Source organism: Coregonus clupeaformis, chromosome 34, assembly GCF_020615455.1.
Source record: "Coregonus clupeaformis isolate EN_2021a chromosome 34, ASM2061545v1, whole genome shotgun sequence".
NCBI classification, from domain to species: Eukaryota; Metazoa; Chordata; class Actinopteri; order Salmoniformes; family Salmonidae; genus Coregonus; species Coregonus clupeaformis.
Genome location: NC_059225.1, coordinates 38,867,525 through 38,886,835, shown reverse-complemented (window position 1 = coordinate 38,886,835; position 19,311 = coordinate 38,867,525). Strand labels below are relative to the sequence as shown.

Here is a 19,311-nt window from a genome sequence, read left to right as displayed (position 1 = left end):
AAACATATTTACATGTTCATATTCATAAGAGGACACAAATGACATTTAGCTACAATTGATAAAATGCTGAATAGTTACATTTCATTTTTTAAGTATCATTTTCATTTCATTTTTAAGTAAAACTTATTCAGTGCTCTTCCATATCACTCCTCATCCTCAGCAATGCTGTTCACAGCCAAGGCATTCCAGAACTGCCTTTGATTTGCAGGCATCAGAGGACACAGCTTGGTGATGATGTCCATGTTCTTGGACTCTTATAGCCCTATTGCTTATTTAGATTGGATGGATGGACATTGACAGGAATAAAACCTAGTATTGACCTGGTTGTACAGTCCTAATGCACCTTCACATGGCAACTTTGATCCCCATAGATACTATAATCATATATGCCACAGGGATTGGTGGAAGTCATTTTGGCAAAACAGTTTCTTCCCGCATTCATGTAATGATGGCACAGAAGCAGACACATTGAGCACACATTTGGCATGCCAAAGATTGTTGTGCTAATTACATACGCCACCACCAAAGGTGATGGATATAATTTTGGATTTTAACTTTCCTGACCGGGACAATCACTCAATACTGGAATATAAAAGAAAACCAGAAACCCTGGACATGTGAGTAGATATATTATTAATGAGGTAGCAATGCTGTGTGTGTGCTCAACTGGAAAACGAGCGTGCGTGGCTTTTGACAATTCAGTAACGTTATGGGGTGCACGTCTGACTGACTGTCAGCTGGCTAGAGATCGTGTGTGTGGTGTAACATTACTGATTCAAATAACCCATGGAATGTCCGAATACAATTATAGGGATTATATTCTTTATAGGGATAATAGATTGAAGCTAGTATAAATTGCTGATCGCCTCTTATGGAAGCAGGTAGCACAAATCTATTGCTTCATGCTTATGCTAGCTAGGTAGGTTTTTACATTTTGTTAGGGGCGTGTCAGTTCTAGCTAGGTGGCTGTCACTGGCTAGAAATCGTGTGTGTGGTGTACTGATTCAAAGAAACCAGCAAATGAAATTAGAATATCATTCATTATAGGGTTAATAGATTGAAGTTAGTATCAATTGCAGATCTCCTCTTATGGGAGCCGGTAGCATTGTAAGTCTATGCTCGCTAGCTAGTTAGCTAGCTAGCTAGCTAATTAATTATGTTCTCAGATCTACTTAGCTAGCTAGTTCTTACCAGTGTCTGCGTGTCGGCGTTTCAGAGCACGTTCAACCATCATTTCCCCCGGGAATGCTGTGCAATGATGTTGTGTCCCTAGATTAGCAATGTATGTGTGTGTAGCTGTCAGTCAGTGTCATACAGGTTTGATTGTATCACTATCAGAATAAAATGATATGATACCAAGGTAAAAGGCAGTAACTGCAGCCAAGGGCAGGTTAAACCCAAGCTAAAAGGCAGTAAGTTATGTTACTGCCATTTACCTTGGTTTCACAGTAACTTTTTGCAGTTACTGCTAATATGACCCCCATTTTCTCCAAAACACAATACAATACAGGCAGGATACTTGTCCACATGCTTAAGCATGTATTTAATGTAGCAAAAATGACATTAACTCATTTTCGACCAAATGAGCAGTTACTGCCTTTTTGCTTGGTAGGGCAGTGTATCCCAGCAGGAGGTGTGTGTGCGTCCGTGCGTGCCTGCGTGTGAGTGTGCGCGTGGCAGAGTCACCCTCACCGAGACAAGGCTCCCAATGCATCAGGAAACACAGGCATTTATTCATAAACCCTTTGTGAATTAATACTATGTTTGTATTCATGAATAACCATAACCACAACCATAGGTGATATAATGAAATCACCAGCAACACATACATATTGTAATCCATGGTTAAGATTGGAATTGGAGGAAAACAAGCTCATGGTAAAGGGCAATTTCCCCCTCTGAGCATGCTTATATACTTTACTAATAACAACTAATTTTTGATGCAGAATACCCATGTGTTGACTGGACTATGCTATTTTTGCGATTGAGAGTTGGGGATTTAGGTCTGGGGCTATAAGGTGGTTAGAGTGCGGTCACCGCAGGCTCTCTCCGCTGCCCAGGATGGTCAATAGTCGACCGAGCCTGGAGCGTCCCTGCTAGGCACACACCAGCAACCGCAACTCAGAGCTACCAACACACTACAACAGTCTGGTTTGTGTGTGTGTGGGATGGTGGGTGGGTGGGTGGGTGTGTGCGCTTCATGCCTATCAGAGTCACTAAGGAGTCATCAGTTTGGTGACTGACCCCAAGTGTAAACGCATTCTCCGATATGCTTGACAGAGTTTCGATAAGTGCAGTCATTAAAAACCCTGCCGTATTAAGTTGAAGAGTATCGATTGATGCTTTAATGATATGGTCTCTCGTCTTCTTGAGAGGCCGGATACATAAATTATCAGAATAGATTTTTGCATCAAAGCAGCAAAATCCATGTGTACCAACCAGGGTTAACCGGGGTGAATTTGAACTCAAGTCACTCAATTGAGGAAGCGATCTGTGTCTATTTTGTCAACATTTTGGTGCACAAAATCAAATATTAAGGAAGTCTCAAGCTTTTGCTCACCTGAGGTAGAGTATCTCATGATAAGCTGTAGACCACATTATTTACCAAGAGAGTTTTCATCTATATTTTTCGTAACTGTCTATTTACCACCACAAACCGATACTGGCACTAAGACCGCACTCAACAAGCTGTATAAAGCCATAAGCAAACAAGAAAATGCTCATCCAGAGGTGGCGCTCCTAGTGTCCGGGGACTTTAATGCAGGGAAACAACTTAAATCCATTTTACCTAATTTCTACAAGCATGTTACATGTGTGACAAGAGGGGAAAAAAACTCTAGACCACCTTTACTCCACATACAGAGACACGTCAAAGCTCTCCCTCGCCCTCCATTTGGCAAATCTGACCATAATTCTATCCTCCTGATTCCTGCTTACAAGCAAAAACTAAAGCAGGAAGTACCAGTGACTGGCTCAATAGGGAAATGGTCAGATGACGCAGATGCTAAGCTACAGGACTGTTTTGCTAGCACAGACTGGAATATGTTCCGGGACTCATCCGATGGCATTGAGGAGTATACCACATCAGTCACCGGCTTCATCAATAAGTGCATCGATGACGTTGTCCCCACAGTGACCGTATGTACATACCCCAACCAGAAGCCATGGATTATAGGCAACATCCGCAGTGAGCTAAAGGGTAGAGCTGCCGCTTTCAAGGAGCGGGACTCTAACCCGGATGCTTATAAGAAATCCCGCCATGCCCTCAGACGAACCATCAAACAGGCAAAGCATAAATACAGGACTAAGATTGAATCCTACCTAACAGGCCACAACGCTCGTCGGATGTAGCAGGGCTTGCAAACTATTACGGACTACAAAGGGAAGCCCTGCCGCGAGCTGCCCAGTAACACAAGCCTACCAAATGAGCTAAATGACTTCTATGCGCGCTTCGAGGAGAGCACCAGCTGTTCCGGATGACTGTGTGATCACGGTCGCCGTAGCCGATGTGAGTAAGACCTTTAAACAGGTCAACATTCACAAGGCCGCAGGGCCAGACGGATTACCAGGACGTGTACTCCGAGCATGCGCTGACCAACTGGCAAGTGAGTTCACTGACATTTTCAACCTGACCCTGGCCGAGTCTGCAATACCTACATGTTTCAAGCAGACCACCATAGTCCCTGTGCCCAAGAACACCAAGGTAACCTGCCTAAATGACTACCGACCCATAGCACTCACGTCTGTAGCCATGAAGTGCTTTGAAAGGCTGGTCATGGCTCACATCAACACCATCATCCCAGAAACCCTAGACTCACTCCAATTTGCATACCGCCCCAACAGATCCACAGTTGACGCAATCTCTATTGCACTCAACAATGCCCTTTCCCACCTGGACAAAAGGAACACCTACGTGAGAATGCTGTTCATTGACTACAGCTCAGCGTTCAACACCATAGTGCCCTCAAAGCTCATCACTAAGCTAAGGACTCTGGGACTAAACACTTCCCTCTGCAACTGGATCCTGGACTTCCTGACGGGCCGCCCCCAGGTGGTAAGAGTAGACAACAACACATCTGCCACGCTGATCCTCAACACGGGGGCCCCTCAGGGGTGCATGCTTAGTCCCCTCCTGTACTCCCTGTTCACCCATGACTGCGTGGCCAAGCACGACTCCAACACCATCATTAAGTTTGCCAACGACACAACGGTGGTAGGCCTGATCACCGACAACGATGAGACAGCCTATAGGGAGGAGGTCAGAGACCTGGAAGTGTGGTGCCAGGACAACAACCTCTCCCTCAACGTGATCAAGACAAAGGAAATGATCTTGGACTACAGGAAATGGAGGGCTGAGCACGCCCCCATTCTCATCGACGGGGCTGTAGTGGAGCAGGTTGAGAGCTTCAAGTTCCTTGGTGTCCACCTCACCAACAAACTATCATGGTCCAAACACACCAAGACAGTCGTGAAGAGGGCACAACAACGTCTATTTCCCCTCAGGAGACTGAAAAGATTTGGCATGGGTCCTCAGATCCTCAAAAGGTTCTACATCTGCACCATCGAGAGCATCCTGACTGGTTGCATCACCGCCTGGTATGGCAACTGCTCGGCCTCCAACCTCAAGGCGCTACAGAGGGTAGTGCGTACTGCCCAGTACATCACTGGGTTCAAGCTCACGGCCATCCAGGACCTCTATACCAGGCGATGTCAGAGGAAGGCCTTAAAAATTGTCAAAGACTCCAGCCACCCTACTCATAGACTGTTCTCTCTGCTACCGCATGGCAAGCGGTATCGGAGCGCCAAGTCTAGGTCCAAAAGGGTTCTGAACAACTTGTACCCCTAAGCAATAAGACTTCTGAACATCTAATCAAATCGCTACCCGGACTATTTGCATTGACCCCCCACTGCTACTCGCTATTATCTATGTATAGTCACTTTACACCTACCTACATGTACATATTACCTAAATTACCTCGACTAAGCTGTACCCGCGCGATTCGGTACCGGTACCCCCTGTATATAGCCTCGTTATTCTTATTTTATTGTTGCTGTTTTATTTTTTACTTTAGTTTATTTCGTAATTTGTAAAAAAAATAAAATGGTGCTAATTTTTCTTAACTGCATTGTTGGTTAAGGGCTTGCAAGTAAGCTTTTCACGGTATTCGGCGCATGTGCCAAATACAATTTGATTTGATTAGAAATTAAATTGCTTTTTATTTTCCGTTTATTAGTTTGGCTTTTCAGGATGCCAACCCAAAAAGTAACCTTTTACTATTGTACTGTTCTGTTTCAGATGGTATTTGCTGGTAACTGGTAATCACTTAGGTATTTCTCTCCCTCTCTCTCTTTTGTGCTCCCTCCCTGTTCTCAGGTGCAGTATGTCATTCAAGGCTACCACAAGAGGAGAGAGTACATTGCTGCCTTTCTCAGTCACTTTGGAATGTGAGTCTGGTGTCATGTGTGTGTGTGTTTGTGTGTGTGTATGCGAGAAGAGAGCGAAGGGCAAGGAAACGTGTGTGTGTTTGTGGGAGCAAGCACATCTGTAACATTGTATTTGATTATTATGGTGCATGTGGGCACATTACAGTGTCTATGTAAAAAAGGTTTGCCAATGTGTGTGTGCTTAATTGTGTGTGTGCTTTATTGTGTGTGTGCTTTATGCAGGGGGGTGGTGGAGTACGATGCAGAAGGATTCCACCAAGCTCACTCTTCTCCTCATGTGGAAAGACTTCTGTTTCCTTGAGTTACACACACACAAGCACACACACGCACACCTCTTCCTTTCTTTCTCACTATCTCTCCCTCCCCCAACTCTCTTTTTCTCCCTTTCTCTATCTCTCTCTCGCCCTCTCTCCCCTCTCCTCCTCCAGTGGACCTCCCTCTGTACTTCCCGCGGGACCAGCCCACCCTGACATTCCAGTCTGTGTACCACTTCACCAACAGTGGGCAGCTCTACTGGCAGGTGCAAAAGTCCTACCCATATAGCCCGCGATGGGATGGCAACGAGATGGCCAAAAGAGCCAAGTAAGGCAAGACACTATACCGGACAGATGTAGGGTGAAGTTGCCCCTAGATGCTGATATTGAATCAGTTTTGAATCAGGTTAGGATTGGGGGAGGGGGAGGGGAAGCTGATCTTAGATCTGTACCTCGGGGAAACATCACCCGTAGCATACTGGACAACAATGACTATTTGACCCACTATGCTGAACAAAAATGACAATTTGAGCTACTATACCGTACAATAATTACTTATAATTAAGCAATAAAGCCAGAGGGGGTGTGGTATATGGCCAATATGCCACGGCTAAGGGCTGTTCTTATGCACGACGCAACGCAGAGTGCTAGGTTACCAACATAATTAGAGCAGTAAAAATAAATGTTTTGTCATACCCATGGTATACGGTCTGATATACCACGGCTTCCAACCAATCAGCATTCAGGGCTTGAACCACCTAGTTTATAATTACCCATAATACAGGATGATAATGATTCAAAGCTAAGTTATTTGTTTTAAGTCATGTAATCTAATCGACTAGCTAGCACAAAACTAGAACCTGCTGCCATCTTTGGACCAGGTCTCCCTTGCAAAATAGATTTTATCTCAATTAAACTTATCTGGATTTATAATAGTATCATGGAAAGCAAAAAATCCCTGTCTTACTAATAATCACAATAAAAGTATGGACACCGAATCATCGAAAATACATATCACTACTCACACTATGGTGAAGATTTATATGGCAAAAATATGTGAGATGATTTATAGATGTATGGCTCTCCAAAATTGTATTTACTTTACCATTTTTCTATTTAACAAGAACCTGTTGACCCTGTTTGTGAATTAATGGCTTTATCTCTAGCTTTGATCATGTTTACTTAGCACAGCAAAGGAGTGCTTAACTGTAACAGCTGAGTTTTTGTCCTAAAGTTGATAGTTAGATGGAATTTTCTTTGTATACATCGCTGGTCTCCAAGGAAAGACAGTATCCTATCTCTGTTTTGCTGACAAGTAGTTTTCAGTCTTAGTTTGGCACTGTGGAGGGCCCAAAATATGCAAACATTCCAAATGCCTGGGATTCCAACCTATCAGCTACTGCTTTATAACTGAGAAAAGTGTATATTCTCGGCTACCTGACCTGGAGTGAACCTCGCCCTTGAAAACACACACGCACGCACACACACACACACTCGTATCAAAAAACACTTGTTTGGGATTGTTGACAGCTCTAAGTGAATGTACCATTGTATTTTTTGTCTTGGTTTTTCTTTTAGTTTTACTTTCTTGCTTGCTTGCTCTTCACAATTTGTCATTTCCTGTTAGGAACATTGAACTTTGAGATAATCAGAAGTAGCCATCTGTCACTGTCTCGATTTCACAGTGGTAAATTGTTTAGATTATACTCAGCATACCAGTAGAGAACATTCTACTGCTGAAAGCACAAATTGGTGCTGTGCTTTTATGGTCAGATAAGAACTGTAGTACTCCCAGTAAATCTGTCTGTCTAAATTACTTTTAATTGGTATCTTTCTTTCTCTCTCACACTCTCTCTCTCTCTCCACAGAGCATACTTCAAGAGCTTCATTCCTCAATTTCAGGAAGGGGCCTTTGCCACTGGGAAACTCTAGGAGTGTAGTCCGTACGTGTGTTTGTATGTGTGTGTGTGTGTGTGAATGCGCTGCACATAAATTACAATGTACACTGTACAGGAACTCTCTGTAACTCCACGTTGAGCTGAACTGTCTGTGTTTCCATTTTATTTAGTTGTTTTTTCACCTTTCTTAAAAGTAGAGAGAGAAAAATGCTGAAATGCTGTTGCTAAAAGGGTTAGGGTCAGTAGTTCAGAACCACTTGTGAAGTCAACAGACAGATGTTGGGCTTGCCCAGCCAAGGTGCTACAACCTCAAACAAGATGTCACTTCTGATCTTCTGACTGGTTGTAAGAAAACTGGAAAAGGTCCCTGAACCCTAAACTCTTTGACTGGAGCTTGATGTAATACGGTCATCTTCTGGAAACACCTTCAGCGGTTCATCTTGATTCATATAATACAGTCTCACTAGTGGTACCATTACTTTATCATTCTACAGTCGACTTAATCTTTGCCTTGAGAGGAGTATTCCTCATTACTATGTACATTGGAGAATACTGTATGTGCCATTTTTCCTCTGTAAAATCATATTTTATTATCTTACTCCATGACAGTATGTTACTGAATGTTTTCTGTTATATGTTCATTTCACCACCCTCACAATCACTCATATTCCCAATAAACCCTGAAATCCTATACTGTCCGGAAAGACATTCTTTATTGTTTCATTATTATTGCGTGTCACTAAGCCACGGATGCACTGTGATTCAATTCTGTCCTGTGCTAAATGTAGCTGTGTTTGAAAGAGAGGGAGAGAGAAACAGGGAAGGAGGGATGGATGGTGTGTGAGAGAGAGCGAGACTAACAGGGAGGGTAGGGAGGGAGGGATGGTCTGTGTGAGGGAGGAAGGGTGAGAGAGAGAGAGAGGGAGGGAGTGTGTGTGCATGGTTGTTTTCATCATTAAATCTTAGGGGGTCATTGTTAGGGGTCTTTCCTGGCCTGGGGGCCAGCCCTTTGCTATATTTATTGTTGGTAATGCAGCAACTGTCAAGTCTAATTGGGAACTATACGGTGAATGTATCTAAGGCATTTAATAGCATTAAGTCTCTTAATAAAAAATTATTAAAAGCAAGCTTATTTTTGGCTTTTTCTACTGCGTTCCATGTTTCCCGCGGTAACCTTTGCCGACCTGCTTTCAAATCGTCTCTCTCGTCAGCCCGGGGACGAACTGCTCTCTTTTTTTTGAGGAGTGGAAGGAGGGTATGCAGAGGAAGGAGGGAAGGATATGGGGTAACAGCCTCTCTAACGAAGGCTTCTCAGGGACAGTTTTTATTTCACCGTGAACTAATCACTTCACGTTCAAAATTCATTTTGTTTTCCTTTAATTGATTTTGGCTTAGCATATCCTCTGGATCCTAACTTTTTTTTTATCAGCTTTAAATCAATTTATAATATGGATTATGCAATACATGAATATAGATTGGAGTGAGCTGTGAGGAATCTACAGACGCTAACATTGTCGACGATTCATAGAAATCTGTTTTAAGTTTGGTGCAATACCTAAGGCCTTGAAGGTGATACACTTGCTCGTAAACAACTCTTTCAATTTAAACTATGGTACAGGTGTTATATCACGTAATCCACATGGAACTCACCTCTCACTTTAAACCTCTTAATAGGGATACGGTCTTCGTAATGATCTTACGAAGGTTGCTGCTCAAGGTACCTTTTGAAGCTGTGTTTCTCACCCCCTGACTCACGGCACAGAGGTCTCCTGCCTGCCAACTCTGTTGCTAATACTTCAAATCCACTAATCCAGCCTTATTTAGGAGATTGCAATGGCAGTCGGCCGGAATCATTAAAGGTAGGAATAATTACCCGGAGATCTCTGGAGAGAGATGATTAAAATGATGCTCGGCATTGCTTTATCGCTCAAAGCCAGTTTAACCTTTGCTGAACCGTGAAATGGTTTTGCTAATGATTGTCGGCCATTTTGGTTTTGGAGAAGGGGTTTGGTGCACAGTTAAACAAGCCAAAACCTCTTTGCCTGATTGTAATGAAGATGTTTGTTATGTTCTTTGATTACGTTCGTATATTGCAAGAGGGCTCAGTCAGGGTTGGCCTTTGTGGCCCCTGTCGGTTGCTGAGGGCTCCCAACCAAAGCTGAAGCCTCACCTACCTCACACTATTTCTACTTCCTCAAGCTCCTGGCATGTTTTGCTCAGCAAGTCTTTCCAACTCAACTCAAGGGAGGTGGCTAGCTAGCAGTAGCGGTGCGTGGGTAAAATCACAGGGGAAGCCAATCCAGAAAAAAAAGCCATATTACATCCTACTGTATGTGTTGTGATAATTGCGTTGTTAGCTCTATAACCTGTTTGTTCACGTCTTAACACCGTGATATATAGGCCTAAGGCCGAGACAATAAGAATAATAAATTCAACCACACATTTGTTTCATTAGAAAACCAGAGAGCAACACCTGTCCGGTGAAGTCCACAAAACATATTGCATGTAATTAACAGTTGCAAGACCTACAGCATGGTCAAGCAAGGTAATGTTTCAGACATTTTCGGACTACTAAACAACTATTGATTTAGAACCACGGAGACTTACCGCAAGTGGCAAAGAAAACAGGAGCTGCCTCCACTATTCCAGCACCATTTCAACTTCAACATTTCAACATCATCTAATCACCTGTGCTTAGTCTAATACAGTGACAATTAAAAGATACCAAAAACGATTTAGTCCAATCAACGTAAGCTAAATATGATGTGGGTGTCCATGGTACTGATTTATGTGTGTGCAAGTAGAAAAAACATGTTGACTCACCCAACTTGTAAAGAAACGCCAATGCCATCCTCCTCTTTCGTGTTGCCTAAACAGCAGTACATGCTTTTAGTTTTTGTTGTACTAGGTTACCTGGCTAAAATACTTGCTCGCTAGCCTAACTTCCTTTCATGGTCCTCTGTAGCTCAATTGGTAGAGCATGGCGCTTGTAACGCCAGGGTAGTGGGTTCGATCCCCGGGACCACCCAAACATAAAAAAGTATGCACGCATGACTGTAAGTCGCTTTGGATAAAAGCGTCTGCTAAATGGCATATTATTATTATTATTATACACCAGGCCAGCTAGTTAACATTAGCATACAACATCTAACTACATGTTGAACTTCCATCCTCTCAGGCCAGGGGCACAATGTATGAATTTATGGTTGGATCAGAATTGCCATTATAATCATTTGCCAGTATGGAGAATTAAGTAAAACCCCAAGTCCAAATCCCTATACCCATCCATGGCTAATTAAGGAAAGGGCCAATTTTTGCAAGCTAGCTAGCCACTGGGTGACAACAGCACAACGAGATATAACAATTAAAAAATATATCTATCAATAATGAAGTTTGGCTTGTGATGGGATTGGTCTGAAGCCAAATCCAAACTGGCTTCCCTTCACACTTTTTTTGGGTGCGCCAGGACCAGTCACAGCTGAGCTCACTCAGTTTAGCGCAACGCTGATTGGCTATTATTTTATTTAAAAAATTGCAAGGGATGCCAAATGCCATACTCTTTCTGACCAGACAGCATCAGATAGATACGCTACACATACTGAGACAGAGGGGCGGTGTTTTATTCGCTTGGATGCTTTCTCCGGTGAGATACATTCAGCCGCTTGGAAATTGAAGGAAATGTATGAAACACAGAGAGACGAAAGATACATTATTTTTCTGGGGTAAATATTTTGGGGAAGCCTGGCTTCCCTTGGCATCCATGAATACACATAACTGCTAGCTAGCTTTATCAACATTAGACTGACATTCTGTCCTGTTTGCGGTTAGCTTCAAGGCAGCCATGGATTTGCCAGTCTCAGCTAATGACGGGTGTGTGAAACAGGATCACTTAAGCTCAGTAGCACCTTCCCTAGGTGATAACCCGGGGCTAGTTTTTAGCATCACACACACAGAAGAAGTAATTCGAAGAACTCAAAACACTTTCGAGAGCAGAGACTGAGGCCAAGAAAGTCAAAAGCTCCCCACTTTTAACAAGCTGGAGAACTAATACAGGGGTTTCAGCGATAGGCAACGTTTGGTATGCAGCGGGGTTGTTGATGCAAGCCATGTTTAAGATGATGGAGCTGAGAGGCTTAGCTAATTTGGGAAGGAGTGAGGAGAGTGGGGGGATTTGCCTTTTGTTGCAGCCTGTTTGATCTGGGGGAATTAAACAAATAAAAAAATTGCCTAGAGATGTCGTGGAATTGAGAGAATTACTAGTTCGGGCCTCTCTTTTTTTTCATCCCAAAGTTGCAGGGATATTCTAATGCACTCACTGTCAAAGCAGCAGATTTTTCACTCTCGTATAGATAACAACGGGATCTCGTTAAACACTGATTGTTAATAGCTAATTACTCTCGTCCTAGCTGAAACATGAGAAGCCAGGAGAGCGTGGCTAAGCCGATCAAAGGACTCCTCGCTCCAGAGCTTGTAGGTTTTCCATTTTTGTCACATTGTTTGGGCGTTTTGGATGGGTTGGATGGCTTTTGACGAGATGAAGGCAGATATTTTAGATTTTTTATACCCTGTCTTCCTCTAGGGTACAATCACAAATATTTGATTTAAACATGTCGTGGATTTACCAAAGCACATCCCTCAGGTGGTTTGTCTCTGGAATGCAGCTTTTGGTTCTCTGATACTTAGCAGGGAATTTGGCGAGGGCTTGACACGCTAAATCAGCATAAAATATTAATCTCGATCTGCCTAATAGGCCTACTTGGCAATCCTAGACACTGTTTTTCTTGGCAGAGAGATTCAACTGGAGGTTTAAGTGGAGTTTAGAGGTAATGTATGGTAAAGTGACTTAAAGTTGACCTTCATGCGTTTCTCATGGGTTGACCTTTCTCTTTCTCTTCCCTTTTACAGTTTTGTGGCCCGTCTGTCTCTCTTTCTTTGCACTCGACCATTTTTCCCCTACTCTTTCTCCATCTCTCCTTTCCCTCTCTTTTCCGCTGGCAAGTCTACCTGAGGAGCTGTCACTCTGGATTGTGATGCTGCCGGTTCAGCCTGTCACACTGACTGAGGGACACATCCCAATCTGCCTTGTACACTGATAGACCTGTCAGGTGGAGTGACAGCCAGGACTTGGACAGGCAGGCAGACAGGTACATGTAATGTGACAAGACCTTCCGAAATAAATAAATGTAAATAAATGTGTTGGTAACTTTTCATAGTGTGTGGACAAGTGTCCCTGCAACTTGGAAAACTTTACCTGAGCCTAAATGGATGTGATGTAGCCTACTGTAGGCATGTGATATGTCAATTATAGATGCACGCGAAATTAGAACTGCATTTTTGACCATGTACGTTTTTCAGGTATTCAAATTAATCTTTGAATGAAATGTAGTCCTTATGAAATTAATTTAGTTTTTTTTACCATTGAATTCTTGCTATTTGGTTGACCTCGATCCGCCCCCGTCAGCCCTGTAGGTCATGCCCCCGATGACTGTGGGTAAAAAGTGAGGTGCGGGTTGGACTGCAGCGAACGCAGTATGGAGAGAGTGAAGGGGGGGGTCGCTTGTGCCATTGGCAAACCCCCCTTGGCAGCCTAATTAAATTTTAGACTATTCCACACTCGCATTAAGCCTCCATCCAGCCAGAAGGAATGGACTCACCGGAGGAGTAGACCTCGGGAAAAGACTCTGCCCACCACCCCTCCCGCATTCATTCTCTTTCGCTCCGGTCTCCTCCTCTTTTCCCTTCCCTTGCATTTGTGCTGTAGTAGTGTGCGTATGGCAAAGGGGAGAAAGAGTCTGTTCTGCATGAGACAGGAGAAGTCAGTCTCTTCGTCTTCACCAGCTGACTGTCCCTTAGCGCCTAGAAAAGAAGCCCTAGTGGGAATACTCATCAGTTGTTATACAGATGCCTGCTAATTTGCTTCCATTTAAAATGTACATGAGGGAACATGATCAAAAGCATAGATAAAACACACAAAAACAATGGGGATTATTCTTGCAGATTAGAAGCAACACGCTGAGCTTGAGGCAGTTATTGGCAGACACACCGCAGCACCATGAATTATATTCTTCAAGATTAAGAAAAACAAGCTCAAATCTATTGTGTGGTAATCTTGCTAAAGCATTCCATGTGAATCCAGGGATATAACCACATTTTCTGGATTCCTGATTTTCCTTCGTTAATGTGTCTGTAAAGAGAGTATTCAGACAGGACGGTGCTCATTTGAGTGTGAACATATTCAGTGGCATAAGAGATATTCTATCTGTGTGTCGCTCTCTATTTCTTCCCCTTCGATGCTCAAATTTGTTCAATGTTTGCTGTGCTGTGGCACACCTGATTTCTAGATGGCCATTGTTGACAACCTCAAATTCTTCTCAGATCTAGCCTGACAACCTACATTTCTTCTCAGATCCTCTAGATTATCCTTGAGTTAAGTCATTACACTTTATCACTGTACATAGGAGTCATCATGGGACAGGAATGCAGATGACATCATAAGAAAGGATCAGTTGGTGTAGTCAAACAACATGAGCGCGACTTGTGCTCCGACCAAAAGCCATTAACATTCCAAGCTGACTGGCCTCCCCGCTCCGGCCGACATCCTCGTAAATTGCACTGGATGACATTGTTGACGGACAGAGATAAACTTCCCCATTGTATTGTGGTGAAAGGCGCCACTGAAAACACAATTCGATTTGACTGTTTTGGAGCGGTGAGGGGTGAAAATATCCAGAGAACTAACAAAATAAAAACATGATATAAAGTGCTTCTTGTCAGGTGGCCAACTAACACGTTTTCTAGTAAAGACTGCTTTTTTGGGGGGGCCTTTTTCCAGTCGACCACACGAAATGTCCAGTGAGGTGATAGACTGTCACGTTCGTTGTATAAATGGTCGGACCAAGGTGCAGCGTGGTATGCGTACATGTTTAATTATTAAATAAACACTTGACAAAATAACCTAAACAGAAACAAGATCCCACAACATAGGTAGGCAAAATGGCTGCCTAAGTAGGATCCCAATCAGAGACAACGATCGACAGCTGCCTCTGATTGGGAACCACACCCGGCCAACATAGAAATAGATCAACTAGAATCTATCCAAATCACACCCTGACCTAACCAAACAGAGAATACAGGTGATCTCTAAGGTCAGGGCGTGACATAGACGTACGTGGGTCCTGTTTATCCCTAGCTGCAGATGGTGGGGTTGACTCCTCCGTTGCCTGTTCAGAAGTCCCCCGACCACTCAAGTTATTTTCTTCTCCAAGCCCCTGCTATTTGTTCACTTCTTCCACTACAACATTTCCCCTTTTTTCTGTTTTTCGCCTTGCCTGAGCAGTGTTGTTTCATTCTTCTTTGTTTCGAGGTACGCTGCATTCGTGGTGCACTTCCTTCCATTGTAGCAGGAAGAACTTGATACCCTCTGGTTGTAAACTTACGGTAAAAAAAACACACACACATACATACATACATACGCATATATATATACAGTACCAGTCAAAAGTTTGGACACACCTACTCATTCCAGGGTTTTTCTTTATTTTTACTATTATCTACATTGTAGAATAATAGTGAAGACATCAAAACTATTAAATAACACATATGGAATCATGTAGTAACCAAAAAAGTGTTAAACAAATCAAAATATATTTTCTATTTGAGATTCTTCAAAGTAACCACCCTTTGCCTTGATTAAAGCTTTGCACACTCGCTCAATTCATTCTGATCAACCTAGCAATTATGACACACCCCTCACTATTGTTATTGGTTGCACTAATTGATCTGATCAATGATCTGACAAGGATTGAGGGAAGAATTTTATGATGGAGTCATAGGAATAGATCATAGGTGGGGTTATCAATCACTGTCAAGCCCTGGAAGCTCTTGGCTTGACGTGTCCAAAACACCATATAGGCTTTCTGATGTTCTTGCTCTCTGACCCTCTAATTAGTTCACATCATATTGACAGCTGTCAGAAGAGAGCCCAGGGTGTTAAAACTGCACTTGGATGTCTGTCTTGAGCTGGTCAAACCTGCAGTTATTACTACGTCATTGCAACAACTGGAAGAGTATTGTTAAGACACTTGACAGCTACACTATCCTTCTGTTTTTTCACATACTTTATTTTGATTGGTCTTATGGGAGGAAATGCACACCAGAATAACATTTAATAAATTCTCCTCAGTGTCACACATTCCATTATGTCAGGAACGCTCTATTGTGCTGTTGTGCTCCTCTGTTTCTTACTGCTTTACATTAGTCGCCATGGTAACCGGCAATTAAAATTGCAGAAAGATAGGTTGCTAATATGGATCAGCAGTGTCTACCAATCTGGATTGAAATACAATACAAATCTGTACAAGGGTCATGACGTGAATGGGCTGTCATCTTGAGCACTGGTTTGATGAAATATTCGATGAAATGTAATAACATTATGAAGACCATGGTAGATGTCACCAATAAAAGAGGTGCATAGTTGACTTAAATTTAGTCATTTAAAATAGGTTGTAACAAAATTACATTTTCTTGCTTAAATTCAGGTGGTGGTTAGAAAATCTTATAGATAACCCACTATATTTTCAGTCACCTGGATAACATGACAACTAACCTATAGTATAATAATAATAATAATAACAATAATAATAATAATAATAATAATAATAATAATAATAATGGTAGTACAACTAGGCTACTGAATTTTGATATGTAAAATATGTATGTCTTGACTGTCATGCTGACATCATAAATTGTTGTACATATACGCCATGTGCATATGACTGCAATAACAGCTCACACTGCCTAGTTCCTTGTCTGGTCCTTTACCCCATTGCCCTCCAAGTCAGCACTTTAGCGTGTGCATGCATAGACAGCATTTGGAGTGATCAGATTACCTAGTCTGATCACATGAGCTATTATCCAGGTTAGAGTGTTAATTAAACCTGTTTAAAAAATACTGTAGTGGAAGGAAGGCGGAAGGTGATACAGAAAAATAAAACAAATGAGTTTTGTCATCCAATTCCCATCCATTCATGAAATTATTTGATAGCCAATTTAGACATTGTCTCATACTTTGAATATCAGTTCATTTCCTTGGCTTACTGTTAAATAAAAGGAAATTAGCCCACTTCAGTTTATAGTCTGGTTAATCACACAGTTCTTCTCCCCACCTTTCCAGACATCTCACTTTTATCCTTACACTTTCATAATAACTCGTTCCCTTACATCCCTCTTTCAGATTTGTTTTCACACAACCAACTGAAAACATTAGTACACCAAAAGCATACTATTTATGTCATTCAATCAGACCTGGGTTCAAATACTATTTAAAATATCTCAATTTATGTCGTATACATTTAAAGTAAGTATTCAGATATATTTTATTTGAAAAGACAAGTAGTTGAATATTTTAATGTATTTGGAAATACACTTAGTATTTGACAGTATTTTCAAATACTTATTTCAAATATTTTCAGATACCTGGGTTAAATGCATGGGAGTGTATTTGAGTCAATGTATTTGAGTATTTGAAATGCGTCTTCCATATATCTGTACCAGATGTACTGTCATTATTATATTTGCACTGATGTCATGCTGAAATTAACATAAGCCCTGCAACCAAACAAAGCCACACATGATATGGATGGATATTGCAATACCACTGAGACTGTGACCAGCTAACAGAATGGTGTTTTGTCTCATACAGTCATATGGAGGTGGATGGTCAAACATTGATCTTGACCTCTATTGATTTACGCCAGTATCTGAGTTGTGTTTTGTTTGCATGCCGGCTGTTGTTGGAGATAAAAACAATAGGAACTGGGTTTAGCCATTGAAGGCAGTGGGTCCCTCAAAAGAGCTTGACCCTCCTTACCTCATTCAAGACATTACATGCTTTTTGTATTGGTATTTATTAGGGATCCCCATTAGCTGCTGCCAAGGCAGCAGCTACTCTTCCTGGGGTCCAAACACATTAAGGCACTTACATTACACATAAAACAAAAGATAAAACAGTACATCATATAACATTATTACACATATCTACAATACAAAATGTATAATACCACCATACAACAATATTACAATGTGTGTGTGTCTGCGTATGCGTGTGTCTGTACCTGTGTGTGTCTCTTCACAGTCCCCGCTGCTCCATAAGATGTTTTTTTTATCTGTTTTTTAAATCTGATTCTACTGCTTGCATCAGTTACCTGATGTGGAATAGAGTTCCATGTAGTCATGGCTCTATGTAGTACTGTGCGCCTCCCATAGTCTGTTCTGGACTTGGGGATTGTGACGAGACCTCTGGTAGCATGTCTTGTGGGGTATGCATGGGTGTCCGCTTGTCAACACTTACAAAAGCAAGTAGTGATGAAGTCAATCTTTCCTCCACTTTGAGCCATGAGAGATTGACATGCATATCATTAATGTTAGCTCCCCGTGTACATTCAAGGGCCAGCCATGCTGCCCTGTTCTAAGCTAATTGTAATTTTCCTAAGTCCCTCTTTGTGACATCTGACCACACGACTGAACAGTAGTCCAGGTGCGGGGGTATTTACTTGGCACATCGCGTTCTAGTGACTCCTTGTGGCGGCCCGGGTGCCTGCAGGCTGACTCGGTCATCAGTTGAATGGTGTTTCCTCCGACACATTGGTGCAGCTAGGCTTCCGGGTTAAGCGGGCGGGTGTTAAGAAGCGCGGTTTGGCGGGTCATGTTTCGGAGGCCTCTCCCGAGACCATTGGGGAGTTGCAGCGATGAGACAAGATTGTAATTGGATCGAAATTGGGGAGAAAAAGGGGGTACAAAAATAACTAGGGCCTGTAGGACCTGCCTTGTTGATAGTGTTGTTAAAAAGTCAGAGCAGCGCTTTGTTATGGACAGACTTCCCCCCATCTTAGCTACTGTTGTATCAATATGTTTTGACCATGACAGCTTACAATCCAGGGTTACTCCAAGCTGTTTAGTCACATCAACTTGCTCAATTTCCACATTATTTGTTACAAGATTTAGTTGAGGTTTAGGGTTTAGTGAACGATTTCTCCCAAATACAATGCTTTTAGTTTTTGAAATATTTAGGACTAATTTAATCCTTGCCACCCATTCTGAAACTAACTGCAGCTCTTTGTTAAGTGTTGCAGTCATTTCAGTCACTGTTTAGTGTTAAATATGATCAATAACATTCAACTAAATCCTCCTGTGTCAATGTATTCATTTGAATGGTTATGGTGAGGTGGGTAATTGGTGAAGGACATCTCTTTCTGTTACCTACCTCAATGCTTTCATAATCTATTGGCCCTCCTGTAGCTCAGTTGGTAGAGCATGGCGCTTGCAACGCAAGGGTTGTGGGTTCGCTTCCCACGGGGGGCCAGTATGAAAAATTTATGCACTCACTAATTGTAAGTCGCTCTGGATAAGAGCGTCTGCTAAATGACTAAAATGTAAATTGGATCACTACAAAAAAATAATCCTCTCTCGATCAGCGTCGTCTGCCTGATGTCACAAATGCACCTGCACTACGGGCTGTGTGGAGCACTTGGCCATGATCCTATTGACTGAAAAAAGCTTCACGTGCACACTAAGAAATAGATTTATGTTATGATTGTCAAAAGATATCTGCTTTTCCACTCCTCTATGTCTGACTCCAATCGATTGTTGTCATGGCGGATAATTCACCTGATAATTATGTTTCCTCACTTGAGGAGAGATCATGACTCGGACAGACG

General features: G+C 42.3%; 1 protein-coding gene across 1 annotated transcript in view; it reads left to right on the top strand.

The window, feature by feature from the left end:
- Positions 1-8,288, top strand: part of LOC121539656 (BRISC and BRCA1-A complex member 2) — a 195,616-nt gene extending 187,328 nt beyond the window's left edge. The window contains 5 exon segments of the mRNA XM_045210573.1: positions 5,375-5,445; positions 5,668-5,698; positions 5,700-5,753; positions 5,873-6,027; positions 7,568-8,288. Of these exon segments, the coding sequence (XP_045066508.1) occupies positions 5,375-5,445; positions 5,668-5,698; positions 5,700-5,753; positions 5,873-6,027; positions 7,568-7,631 (375 nt within the window). The 3' untranslated portion in view covers positions 7,632-8,288.
- The last annotated feature ends 11,023 nt before the right edge of the window (positions 8,289-19,311 follow it).